The following is a 13,192-nucleotide window of genomic DNA, read 5'->3' as shown; positions in this document are numbered from 1 at the left end:
AGCATATACTCTTATGTTTGAAAGAAAACAAATTCTATTTCCAGGTGACTTTAAGTACGCATGCTCAGAACTACGTAAGTAATGGACATTCTTGGTAATTCTGCTGCCACCTACCGTTCAAAGCTTTCCAATACCACACATCGATTACTTTTATGGTGTACATGTTGGGGAGAGTTCAAAATGTATTTTTGAATCGATGAACTTGTATTACAAAAAGCTGGACAGTCATAATTTTTCTAAATCGTGTCTAACTACGTGGCCTCATCAATGGCTTAGCACATGGAAAATCATCCCCATGCTTGAAGCCAATTTGATTACTCATAATATAAAATTATTGTACAAAACCTATTTATGATTCACAATTGATGTATGTCATTATCGTTCGTTGGATGAATAAAACCACATAAAAAGACAAACATTTCTTGTTTGGTGAATCTGTTCTTCAATGCAAATCATTGATGCCTCTGATCTATAGATCGTAACTATGAGCAGGGCCCAATTTCAATCTTGTTTTTCTCTGGTTAGAAATTTCATGCTTAGCAAATTTTTGTGCTTAGCAGCTCTATGAATTGGGCCCAGGTGCACAGGGAATTCTGTCCGCCGGAGATCTTCTGTGTGGTGATTATAGGTTGTAACTATGATCGCCACAAGAGGGCGGGCTAGCGGGCGTACAACAGTCTCAAAAGGGTAGTGATGGAGGGGGCGGGGTTCGCTATCGGTAGACATCATAGGACCCACGCCTGTAATAATTATAGATTTGGGTGACCCGTCCCTCCTAGTCCTTGACATACATGAACATTAATTAAACATTTTTTTTTAATGCATACTTGTGATTTCCCATAAAGACATCTTTTATATTAAATTTTACAATTTTCATACAGTCTGGAACCCCCCCCCCCGCACCCCCCGCCCTATGCAGTAAACTTTTTGACAAGAAAAAACAATTAGCAACAAGTCGGGAAACAAGACCCGTCCAGCGTGTTCAAAATACCTCCTCGGAACGTGTATTACGCATGGAGACGAACGACCAGGCACCCGTCTATAAATAACCTCAAAAACCCAACCCGTGTGGCATTGGAACGCAAGGAATGTCAGCTTGCTGAAAGACGATCATGTTTACTGTCTTCAAAACTGTCATTAAACCGGAAAAGTGAGCATTTTTAAACCGGAAAACGCAAGTTCGTGGTATATCGGGGACACTGTTGGATTGCTGTTTATTCTACATAGCTTCCGACTAGTCGGTTTTACTCTGTATTCTGAGTGCAACAGTTCCAGACAACGAGAACGGAGTTGTTCAGCGAGCAGAGGTAATTTTACCCCCCGAGGCCAAACAGCAAACTAGCGGGTGCTAGTGCAAGCAGACAAGATGCCGACCACATCGTACCGTACGAAGACTATTCACAGCATCTTGGATCCAGTTGCCCAACAGGTATTTATGTCCACATTTCTTTGGTTTAATCATGGCATGACAGGATTTGAGTCGAAGTGTTTGAACTTTGAGTTTATATGTTCATCCTTCCATTCTATCTAAGGAAAACTTTCCAGCCACCACTTTATTTGACTTTCTCATTCACTTTTTACAAAAATAAGTTTAATCTCGAAATTTTGACATCCCGATAATGTCAAAATTTTGAAAAAAGGAGAACAGCGCCCCAGTTACTAATACTGGGTCTACATGGTCTAGCCTATAAGATGTAACTATTTTATTTCATAACGAATGAGAAAGTGGTGGCAGGATACGGACAATTTTCAGTTCAGTTCCTGCCGCCCCCATTTTTCTCTGTTTTATCCCAGGGCCAGGGTGTAGTTATAGTGCATGGAGGTAGAAAGGACCAAAGCCAAATGATATTGATAGGGCCTGTGTAAGCATTATACAAACTTCTGACAGATTTAATAAGCACAGATAAATCCTGGAAACAATTTTCCGTATCCTGCCACCACTTTTTCCTTCATTTTGGGATACTGATTTATTTTGTAACATTTTGAATGAGAAAGTGGTGGCAGGATGTACGTGTATACGGAAATGTTTCTGTTTTTTTTAACTGTAAAAATAATGTGTCTGTTAAGTTTTTGTCATCAATCGTGAAGGTAAATATATCCTATTCTTAACCTGCATGACGTAAGCGTGGAATTTCCTGCTTCCGTAAGCGGCTATTTTTTGCTTACGGTAAGAAGAGCCATGAAATTGGGCCCTGCTATGATGGTGACACCTTGACAAAGTTGCTCGCTACATCGTGTTAGTTCCTGTGTGAAATTTCCTACCCCACCCCCTGAGGAGGTCGGGCTTCGCTCTTTTCATTTGTTTATTTTGCTTTAAAGACACTGGACACCTTTGGTAATTGTCAAAGAACAGTCTTCTCACTTGGTGTATCTCAACAATGCACAAAATAACAAACCTGTGAAAATTTGAACTCAATTGGTCATCGAAGTTGTGAGATAATAATGGAAGAAAAAAAACCACCCTTGTCACACGAAGTTGTGTGCTTTCAGTGTTGGTTTCGAGACCCCACAAGAGAAATTACTTCTTTCTCAAAAACTATGTTACTTCAGAGGGAGTCGTTTCTCATAATGTTTTATACTATCAACAGCTCTCCATTGCTTGTTACCAAGTAAGTTTTTATGCTTACAATTATTTTGAGTAATTACAAATAGTGTCCAGTGCCTTTGATAAAGTAACAAATACAATGGTCTCTGGGGAAAAAGGAAAAGTAGACGCTTAGCTTGCAAGTGAAACCACAGAGAAATCCTATGTCTTAGAATAGATATCCTGTTTTACTTCACTTGACAATAGCGTAGCCAAAGCTTCATGTTTTTGTTTTGGACAGTAATTAAATTTGTTCGTGTTTGTTATTTTTATTAATCATTTAAGTCAAGGTTATTTTTGTCTGTTTTTTTTGTCTAACCAGTTCCGCAGATTTTATTTTATTTAGGGTCTACTGCATTCTGTCTATTTTAATAATTAGTTGATTTAATGTATCTCTTCCTGTTTAGCTAATACATGTACTACTACAATAGGCCTGGAATTTCATTTCAAGCCCATTTTCATTTTGCATTAGGAACTTCCATTGAAAAATCTTTAAAAATTAAAGTCAGTTAGAAACTTTTGATGGGGCACCATTACCAAAGCCAAGACCAAAAGTGAGCAACCGATCGATGACCTAAGTTGCCTCTTTGTAATTAATTCAAAATGAAATGGTTCTCAAAAGTAGCTGTTCTTTGTCAACCCTTACAAGGTGTTATTTATTTTAATTTGGTTTTACTTTAAAGACAGTGGACACTATTGGTAATTGTCAAAGACCAGTCTTCTCACTTGGTGTATCTCAACATGCATAAAATAACAAACCTGTGAAAATTTGAGCTCGATCAGTCGTCGAAATTGCAAGATATTAATGAAAGAAAAACACCCTTGTCACACGAAGTTGTGTGCTTTCAGATGCTTGATTTCGAGACCGCTGCTCAAATTCTAAATCTGAGGTCTCAAAATCAAATTCAGGGAAATTTACTTCTTTCTCGAAAACTACTCCACTTCAGAGGGAGCCGTTTCTCACAATGTTTTATACTACCAACCTCTCCCAATTACTTGTTACCAAGTAAGGTTTCATGCTAATAAATATTTTGAGTAATTACCAATAGTGTCCACTGTCTTTAAGAGACTCAAATAAAATAAAAATGTCAGTATTTGTCTTGCTGTTTTCTGGATTGTTTTATTTTATTTTATGTTATTCTCTAATTATAGGTTTTCCGGTTTAGACTGGAAGCTTACAACAGTGGGAAGAGATATTATTTGCCACAAATATTTACAGTTGGCAAGTCCATGCACAAACAGGCGGGTTAGCGGAAACAAAGAATTATTTTTATTAGATCTCATTACCACCATTGTCTAGCCAGCTGGACTACATTGTACAGTAGTTAGATCATTGAGGAAGAGCAATCAATGATCATGGTTGAACTGGTCCGTTATTAAAGTAGGGCCGAGGAGGGCTGCGGGGCTCTCGCCCGGCTGCAGTGGGGGTGGTTCGTGGGGGCCAGCGGCGCTCCGTCTCCCACGAGCGTTATACTCGTCGGAGAGGTGGCTCGTGGGGGCCAGCGGCGCTCCGTCCCCCACGAGCGTTACGTGAAGACCCGGTCCAGGGCCAGGCCCAATTACTTAAAGCCTGTTGGCTAAGCGCAGACAAATATTACTTTGGAGAAACTGGTTACCACCCAAAAGTCCTTTGGTTAACATTGATGTGACAGGCGCTCTGGAGTGTTTTTTTGCTTATTAAGTGTAGACAAATTTGCTAAGCAGTATTTTTTATTTCCAGCATAGAAATTTGCTAAGCAGGTCCACAGTGTTTTTAGTGACAGGTGCCCCACCCATTTGTTGCTTAGTTTAGGAATTTGCTACAAGTTTGCTGAGCAGTATGTTCTGCTTAAATGTAAAACAGCTATATTATGAAATTGAACCCTAGCCACCTAGTATAACATTGTGTATGACTAACTGAATTCCTATTCATGAGTAATTCTACCATAACCCCTGCTGGGAGAAAGATAATCTTCATGCACTGTATGAGTTGAAAATTATTAAAAAAAACATTGTGAGTCATTCAGATGCAGACATCAAGCAATGGGGGAGGCCGGCTGGCTATGGCTGGCTGGACATGGCTTGCTGGCTATGGCCGGCTGGCCGTGTCCACCCTATTACCAGGCCTTGAACTTCACTCTTTAAAGACCATGAAGACACTGGACACATTTGGTAATTGCCGAACACCGGTATTTTTACTTGGTCTATCTCAGTGCATAAAAAAAACTAATTTCAGGCCCTGTGAAAATTTTGAAAGAGAATAACTATATAAAAGGCATGCAAAGTGCAAAGTGTTATAATAGGAGACTTTCCAACGCTAGGTGGCAGCAGACAAACCGGGTAAATTTCCATTGTTTACGTAGTTCTGAACATGCGCATAATTCTGAGAACAATGGATTTACCCGGTAAGTCTGCTGCCCTCTATCGTCCCAGAAAGTCTCCCATTGAGCGAGACATTACCTCTTTTTCAAAAAAACTACGTTACTTCAGAGGGAGGCATTTCTCGAGTCCACAGATTTACTTTAAACTTACACCATTTGGAGATATAATGGTAGTAGAAAGCAGACCTTCAAATATTAGTCGCTGAGGTGCTGTAGTTTTTGAGAAATGAGTAAAACAATGTCATGAAAATACGTTTTGACATGCTAAAATAATTTTCATCTCATGATCACTGAGTTGAAAACTATTTTCATGACATTGTTTTACTCATTTCTCAAAAACTACAGTACCTCAGCAAGTAATGTTTTCATGGAAGCTTTCTACTATCATTATCTTCAAACTGTGTAAGTTTAAGTCTTTGGACATTGTGTTTTTTGTCCTACATTGTGTTTTTTGTCCTACAAAAAGTAAACAGACCCTTTACGGGGCACTGCAGGTTTCCTCTGGTACGGCAAGGGTTTTGTAAGGGGCACTTCGCTGAGGGAAAATGCTCATTTGTATTGGAACTTTGCACTGAGCACCACAGCAAAAAGCATGGGGCACTACGGCAATTGTTTTGGGTGTCATGGGGTATTTTGACGCCTGCCCTATTTTTTGCTTTTAGGGTTTGGCTGATTCAAGAATTAAGATTTGTAATGAACATTTTTAAAGTAAAATAATACATGTAGCCCAAACAAAGTGGCAGTGATGTTAACCGGAAGGAAGTTGCCGATATAAAATGATATTAGAAAAAACTACTTTTTAAAATGTCACCCGAGGCCCGATGCTTTGTTTTTGAAAGGGCAAGGGCACCGAGGCATTTTCTTCTTGGTAAAGGGCACCCAAACAAAGTGGCAGGGATGTTAACAGGAAGGAAGTTGCCGATATAAAATGAGATAAAACTAGACCCTAAACAAACTTTTTAAAATTTCACCTCAGGTCTGATGCTTTGTTTTTGAAAGGGCAAGGGCACCAAGGCATTTTCTCGTTGGTAAAGGGCACCCAAACAAAGTGGCAGTGATGTTATCACGAAGGTTGCCTATATAACATGATTTAATATATATATGAGAAAAAACTACCTTTTAAAATTTCACCCCAGGCCTGATGCTTTGTTTTTGAAAGGGCAAGGGCACCAAGGCATTTTCTCCTTGGTAAAGGGCACCCTATAGGAGGCAGCTAACCGCTGATTTCACAACGACTAGAATAAATATTGTCGCCTAGTTACTGAATCACAATTTCTTGATTTGTGCAATTCATAATCATAGACGTTAAACCAATGTTTGTATGAGAGAGATTGGTTGTTGCCAGCTTGGTGTTTATATCCCTTTGTGGGAGTTTGCTGAGTTCCCTTGATGGGAAGATCATCTTAAACAAAATAACATTTCAGAGTATTTCAAGGGCACTAAGGCAATGACCTGGGCCCAATTTCATAGAGTTGCTAAGCACAAAAATTTGCTAAGCATGAAATTTCTTCCTTGATAAAAGCAGGATAACCAGCCAAATTTCCACGTGATTTTCAGGATAAGCAAACAACAGTTGAATACCAGTAACAAGCAATACGCAACAAATGGAAATTTAGTCGATAATCCTGTTTTTATGAAGAAAGAAATTTCATGCTAAGCAAATTTTGGTGCTTAGCAGCTCTATGAAATTGGGCCCAGGGCATGTTGCCTCCATTATTTTCTTCCTCCATGCCTCCATGTAGTATCAGGCCTGGTGTATACTAGAATCAACGATGCATTATTATCACACATGTTCATGGTCAGCTGGCTTGCCCAACCAGCTTGCCACAGTACCGACTCTGTCACTAGGATCGTGCCCATGTTTGGTAGGGTGTAGTTCTCATACACACAAGCATCATGTGTGTGTGGTTAGATGCTGTACCATCACTATGTGTGTCATCAGTAGACCATGTATATTCTGTCATGCGAGTACACTATCCAGCTACTTGTCAAAGCCTATTCAGCATCTAGACAAGATGCTTCATGTATTTTAAATGATCTACCATCAGCATTTTGTTTAATTGATTGCATGTGTAGGCCTCTCACACAAAATTTGGTTATGATTTTTTCTTGGGAGTTTAGAGGTTTGGAATGGATAGTGCTCTTACCCAAAGCAATAGTGCACCATCCCTTTATGATATTTTAATAGATAAATAAGTAGAAGACAGGACTGTTCTTCCTTAGACCAAATGCTCTACCATTCCTTTTAAGCCTGGTTCATACGTCCTGCGAATGCGTATGCGATGCGAATTTGACGTGAATTTGACGTCACAACCTTCCTTTCGCAGCGGTATTCGCAAGTAGGTTGAGCAGAGTTGAACTGCTGCGAAATATTCGTTGCGAATTTGTGACGTCAACATTCGCTTCGCCTCGCATTCGCAGGAAGTATCAACCGGGCTTTAGGGGCATATAATTGCTGAAAGACTTTTAATTTTAAAACTACCATACTACCATACTCTTCCAAAAACCAATGATGTTTCTGGAGTGGAAAACTAGAGGTTTTGAATGAATGAATTTACTTGATGGATCTACACATACATGTGTACCATCAATTTGTGATGGTTTTCGATTAAAGCCATTGGACACTTTCTGAACAGAACAATAATTAAAAGTTCACAGATTTACAAATAGCTTACAGGGTCTACAGAAGGTAATGGTGGAAGACTTCCCTTGAAATATTATTCCATGAAATGCTTTACTTTTTGAGAAAACATTAAAACAATTATCAATTATCAATATCGAGAATAATGGATTTATTTTAAGCACATGTCATTACACGGCGAAACGTGCGGAAACAAGGGTGGGTTTTTTCCGTTATTTTCTCCCGACTCCGATCACTGATTGAGCCTAAATTTTCACAGGTTTGTTATTTTATATATAAAGTGTGATACACGAAGTGTGGGCCTTTGGACAATACTGTTTACCGATGTTGTGCGATTGCTTTAACAAAATACATTTCCTTTCTTTCAGGTTGGACAACTTGTGATCCTTCATGAACAAGCTGAAGATGGAAATGCTATGTCAGATCTGACGTCGCCGATCAAGATCGTCGCCCAAGCTGTCAGCAACCTCGTAGCTGTAAGGACTCAAAAATCAAACCGAGAATATTCTTTTAAAATGTAGAGACACGGAAAGGAGGCAGCAGCCGATTTCACGAAAGGCTAGAATAAATCCTATATCGAGTTAAGACGAGTATCTCGTCCTAACTTAGGATGGGTTCAATGTGTCGTAACATCCATGGATACGGAAGTAAACTCGTCCTAAACGCCCGGTCACACAGGCCCCGATAACGAGAACGAAAATGAGGACGATAAAAATGCACGCCCTTGATTGGTTGAATGAGTGTGGGCGTATTCTGCGTGGAGCAATGCAACCAATAGAATGCGTTCTCTTTTCGTCTTTATCGTTATCATTTTCGCTATCGCTGCAGTGTGAATTGGCCGTAAGTCCTAAGACTAAACCTAAGTTAGGAAGAGTTTGGTGAAATCGACGGCTGGTCTTCTATTTAGAAAGGACGACCGTTCACCAAAAACACAAAAGCAAAATCCAGATTATGGCGTCTAAATATAAACTGATTTTTGGGTTGAACAAAGAATTGACTAGAACGGGATTCGAACCAATGTCCTCCACTCTAGTCAATTCTTTGTTCAACCCCAAAAATCATTTCAAAATTTACCCAGTCAGTTTCCCTTGTGGTTTATATTGATAAACATAAACTGATCTCTAGTACAGGGCCCAATGGTATAGAGCTGCTTATTTAACATGTTTTAAGCAGAAAACACTGCATGAAAACAGACATACACTGTACATGTATCCAAGGAAAGGGTGCTCAAGGCCCAAGTTTTGATTGTCATTTTTTTTGTTCAGTAGATATACTGCTTATATATGCAGCAATTACAAGTCACTAACCTCCCGATAATTTGGTGTGAATTACTATTTTATTTCATGAATAAGCTTTCAGATTGAAATTTGAAACCTGACATAATTTGATATCAACAACAACAACAATCTCTACATTCCAGAGAGGCATTTTTTGCAATAGTCAAAAGGTCAAATTCAATGCATTTTTGATTGAGTATCGTCACAACTCAATAAACTTACCCGCACAAAAATGTACAGACCCATATTTATTTGAATTGCGCATTTAGGATGTTGAAAAAATTGCACTGGGCCAGATTTCATAAAGATGTAGCACAAAAACTTGCTCATTACCAAGGAAGTTTGTGTGCTAATATTTTGAATAACTACCAAATGTGTCCAGTGCCTTTAATTTGGTAAGAATTTATTGTAATAATACAAATTGTGCTTGGGCTACTTGTTTTGGATAAACAACGCTATGAAATTGGACCCGGTTGTCTGCTGGCCAAATGCCGGTTAAAAGTCTGGCTGGTATTTCTGGCTACTTCATTACTTCCTTAATTTACATATTTTGTAAAGAACCACTTCCTGCACAGACTCTTCCTTTTGGCTTCAAATTCTATTCGAAGGAATTGTATTTGTTTGGTAATTGGCACTCACTGTTGGTTTCAATCTTGTATAGTTGTAGATAATAGAGAGGTTTTGCAAGCGTGCGGATACAGATACAGATATGGATATGATAACCGTATCCGTTCACGTCAGCCGCGTGTTGGATTTTGTTTCGCAACATACATGTACATGTATAGGTATGTGTCACTCGAGTACACTCGCATTCATTATTAGAGTGTTTTACCCGACAAGCATGACAGATAGAGACTCCAAGTTTTATACACTGCATTTTCTCATCGTTTTGCTTGCAAATGACAAACAATTTTCTATCTGTATCAAGCACTATACCAGTGAAAGCAATTCCGGGGGAAATGTTTCTTGATCTGGCCACAAAAAGACAACTAAAACTCTGCAAAACGGTATTTGCTTTTCTACGATGTGTATGAGCTCCTGTATCCGTTGCTAACGTGCATGCAAAATGTGATAGTTGCGGAGACGCGCCCTGTGAACACACAAAGTGTCGACGTATCGGTATCTGTATCTGTGTATCCGTAGACTTGTGAAACCTCTCTAATACCATAAAACTAACCTGTGAAAGTTTCATTGCAAAAGGCGGTAGCGTTTTTGAGATATTGCCTGAAATCTAGAGCGGTTTATGTCCACACAGGAAGAATAATCTCCAATTGGAATGTACACAATCTGAGAAGCACTACTGTCAGTAAACACTTCCCAGACTCAAATTTAAAGGGATAACAATCGATATGTTTTTCAATACCACATTACTTCAAATTCATAAATACCTCAGACAGTTTCGCTATTCCTATTGGTGGAGAGCGCGTCACATGGGTGTGTATAAACCTTTGTTTATGACCAGTAAAAAGTGTTGAAACATGGGCGTGACACGCGAACTTGCACCTGTGCTTTTAAGACAGTTTCTTTATTTCTACGTTGAGACCAATTTAAGAACTGACTCCGCGGTAGTACAGTTAATCCTGATCCTATAAGCTGAAGTAGTAGTCCCAGCCTATTTTCTATACCATCCGCCCGGGTAATAGTTAAAAAAGCGGGACAGTTCTTTTCAGAACTGAGAAGTCTATCGAACCCCCGAACATCTACTCCGCGGTAGTAGAATAAAGCAAGACAGTTCTCGGAAAACAAACTCTACCTGGCCAGTAGATACACACATGGTGTTACTGCAAACCAAATATTAGGTTTTTATTGTCTTTAATTTTGAAAGTCATTCCCAATCGTATACATACCCTTGCAAGGGAGGGTACACCTTTGGTAATTACTCCCAAAATGAATGACCATAACAACTTACTTGGCAAAAGCACTGCAGCTGTTAATAATGTATTAACATGATTAAAGGCAGTGGACACTATTGGTAATTACTCAGAATAATTATCAGCATTAAACCTTACATGGTTATGAGTAATGGGGAGAGGTTGATAGTATAAAACATTGTACGGCTCCCTGTGAAGGAATGTAGTTTTCGAGAAAGAAGTAATTTTCCACAAACTTGATTTTGAGACCTCGAAATCAAGCACCTGAAAGCACACAACTTTGTGTGACAAGAGTGTATTTTTCTTTCATTATTATCTCGCAACTTCGACGACCGATTGAGCTCAAATTTTCACAGGTTTGTTATTTTATGCATATGTTGAGATACACCATCTGTGAAGAGTAGTCTTTGACAAATACCAATAGTGTCCACTGTCTTTAACATTTCCACTTTCAAATCTCAACAATTCTAGGTCGGTAAACAGACTGCAAGTACCAGCAAAGATGAGATACTCCGCCGTGAGATGCCGCCTACGTTTCAGATGGTGGAGCGGTCTTCCGGGTTATTGGTGGACGCAAGTCACATGTTACAAGCCGACCCGTACTCGGTACCAGCCCGGAAGAAGCTCATTGATGGAGCTAGAGGTTGGTGCAGGATATCGTGGTGTATCGTGGTCTGTTGTTGTGTGTTGTAGTGTATTGTGGGCTGTCGTGGTGTGTCGTGGCCGAGCAGTCTACTGCTGAAACACCAGAGCTTGGGTCCAGTGAACTAGACTGTTTGGCCATAACACGCCCTACTTGTTTTGTTTGTACATCCAGGCTTTTTTAATCGAGGTATAACATTTTGACAATTTCAAACTTTGAGAGGTTTGCGATAACACCATGTGAATATTTCTTGATGGGTCTGAAGAGAACTGGTGTTTAACGACTTGATGTTTCGAACAGTATGCTCTGATCGTCTTAGCATAACCACCGGTTTGTTTCGGGAAATTTTGTGGCCGAGCGGTTAAGAGCACCGAATTCTAACTCGGGTGTTTCTGATCAGCAGAGTGTGGGTTTGAATCCCCAGCCGTGACAATTGTGTCCTTAAGCAAGACACTTAACCATTGCTTCGTCCTTTGGATGGGACATAAAGCCGTTGGTCCCATGTGTTGTGTAACGCATGTAAAAGAACCCAGTGCACTTATCGAAAAGGGAAGGGGTTTGTATGCGCCGTAGCGCCGTGTAAACCCTGTGCTAAATAATTGGGTCTCAGAATTCATCACTGCAGTAACCTATCTTTCTGAAAGTTTGTATATACTCAGCGCCTTGAGTTCCTTGTTTGGTAGATACGTGCGCTATATAAGACTGTGATATTATTATTATTTTTACTAACCAACAGTACTCAAAAGAGATTACACATGGTGTTACCGCAAACCTCTCTTAGTTGAATTTCTAACAGGCAAAGTTTGAAATCCTACTTAATTCAAACTTCCGCGTATTAAAGTACGATTTTAGGAGATTTTTTTGCACTTGCTAAACGATATTTACATTTTCAATGCAGGGATTCTTCAAGGCACCTCTGATCTCCTCTTTGTATTCGACGAGAGCGAAGTGCGTAAGATCGTCAAGATCTGTGAGCAAGTGCTTCAGTTATTGGCCGTGTCGGAGGTCGTGGACACCATGGCAGACATTCTGACTTTTGTTCAGGTACAGAGCAATTTTTTTTTCTTTTCAGAAATTAAAGACTTTTATCTAAAACCAGTTTTTCTAAAGTTGGCCCAGTATTGGGTATTTTCCCTCCAGTTAACTCTGCCCCTGGTCCCACTACCACCGTTCGAATTCACACTGAATTTGGCGCCATTGCTTTTGCCCATATTCAAGTCCAAAACCTGAACATAGTGTTTTTAGTGTTGGATTATTTTGATAGCAAGTTGCATTTGTGGAGTGTTGTGGCCTAGCGGTTAAGAGCACCGGACTCAAACCCTGGTATTTCTGATCAGCAGAGTGTGGGTTCGAGTCTTGGTCGTGACACTGTGTCCTTGAGCAAGACACTTAACCATGATGCTTTGTCCTTCGGATAGGATGTAAAGCCGTTGGTCCCATGTGTTGTGTATCGCACTTAAAAGAACCCAGGGCGTTTTTTGTAAAGAGAAAAGTTATCGCCACGGTGTTCCTTGTTTGATTGGCAGCATGTTGTGACACAGCACCTTGTAAACCAATACGTACATGGTGCTATGTAAAAAGATTCGGTCTGACATCGGACCCTTCCCATGAAATATGCTAATTACATTCAGGCATGCGTACAGATCCTATTGGTTGGCAAACGCCATAGAGTTGTGCACTAAGCAGACGCGTAATCGCGTCTGCGTCACGCAGCCATTAGCCATGTACAAAACAGCGCAATTTTCCCTCATTTTGCCAACCGTGCGCACGCGCTGTGTGCAATTTACATATTTCATGGGAAGGGTCTATTCAAACG

At 39.9% G+C, this 13,192-nt stretch overlaps 1 protein-coding gene across 13 annotated transcripts in view; it reads left to right on the top strand.

The window, feature by feature from the left end:
* Nucleotides 1-1,067: 1,067 nt before the first annotated feature.
* Nucleotides 1,068-13,192, top strand: part of LOC117299111 (vinculin-like) — a 47,338-nt gene continuing 35,213 nt past the window's right edge. For all 13 annotated transcript variants that reach the window (XM_033782573.1, XM_033782572.1, XM_033782568.1 and 10 more), the window contains exons 1-4: nucleotides 1,068-1,429; nucleotides 7,954-8,061; nucleotides 11,205-11,376; nucleotides 12,275-12,420. In XM_033782573.1, the coding sequence (XP_033638464.1) occupies nucleotides 1,367-1,429; nucleotides 7,954-8,061; nucleotides 11,205-11,376; nucleotides 12,275-12,420 (489 nt within the window). In that variant the 5' untranslated portion in view covers nucleotides 1,068-1,366. The remainder of the gene's footprint in view (nucleotides 1,430-7,953; nucleotides 8,062-11,204; nucleotides 11,377-12,274; nucleotides 12,421-13,192) is intronic.

Source organism: Asterias rubens, chromosome 14 (genome assembly GCF_902459465.1).
Source record: "Asterias rubens chromosome 14, eAstRub1.3, whole genome shotgun sequence".
Classification (NCBI taxonomy): Eukaryota; Metazoa; Echinodermata; class Asteroidea; order Forcipulatida; family Asteriidae; genus Asterias; species Asterias rubens.
Note: the sequence above shows the minus strand (reverse complement) of the source record. Positions and strands in the feature narration are given on the sequence as shown.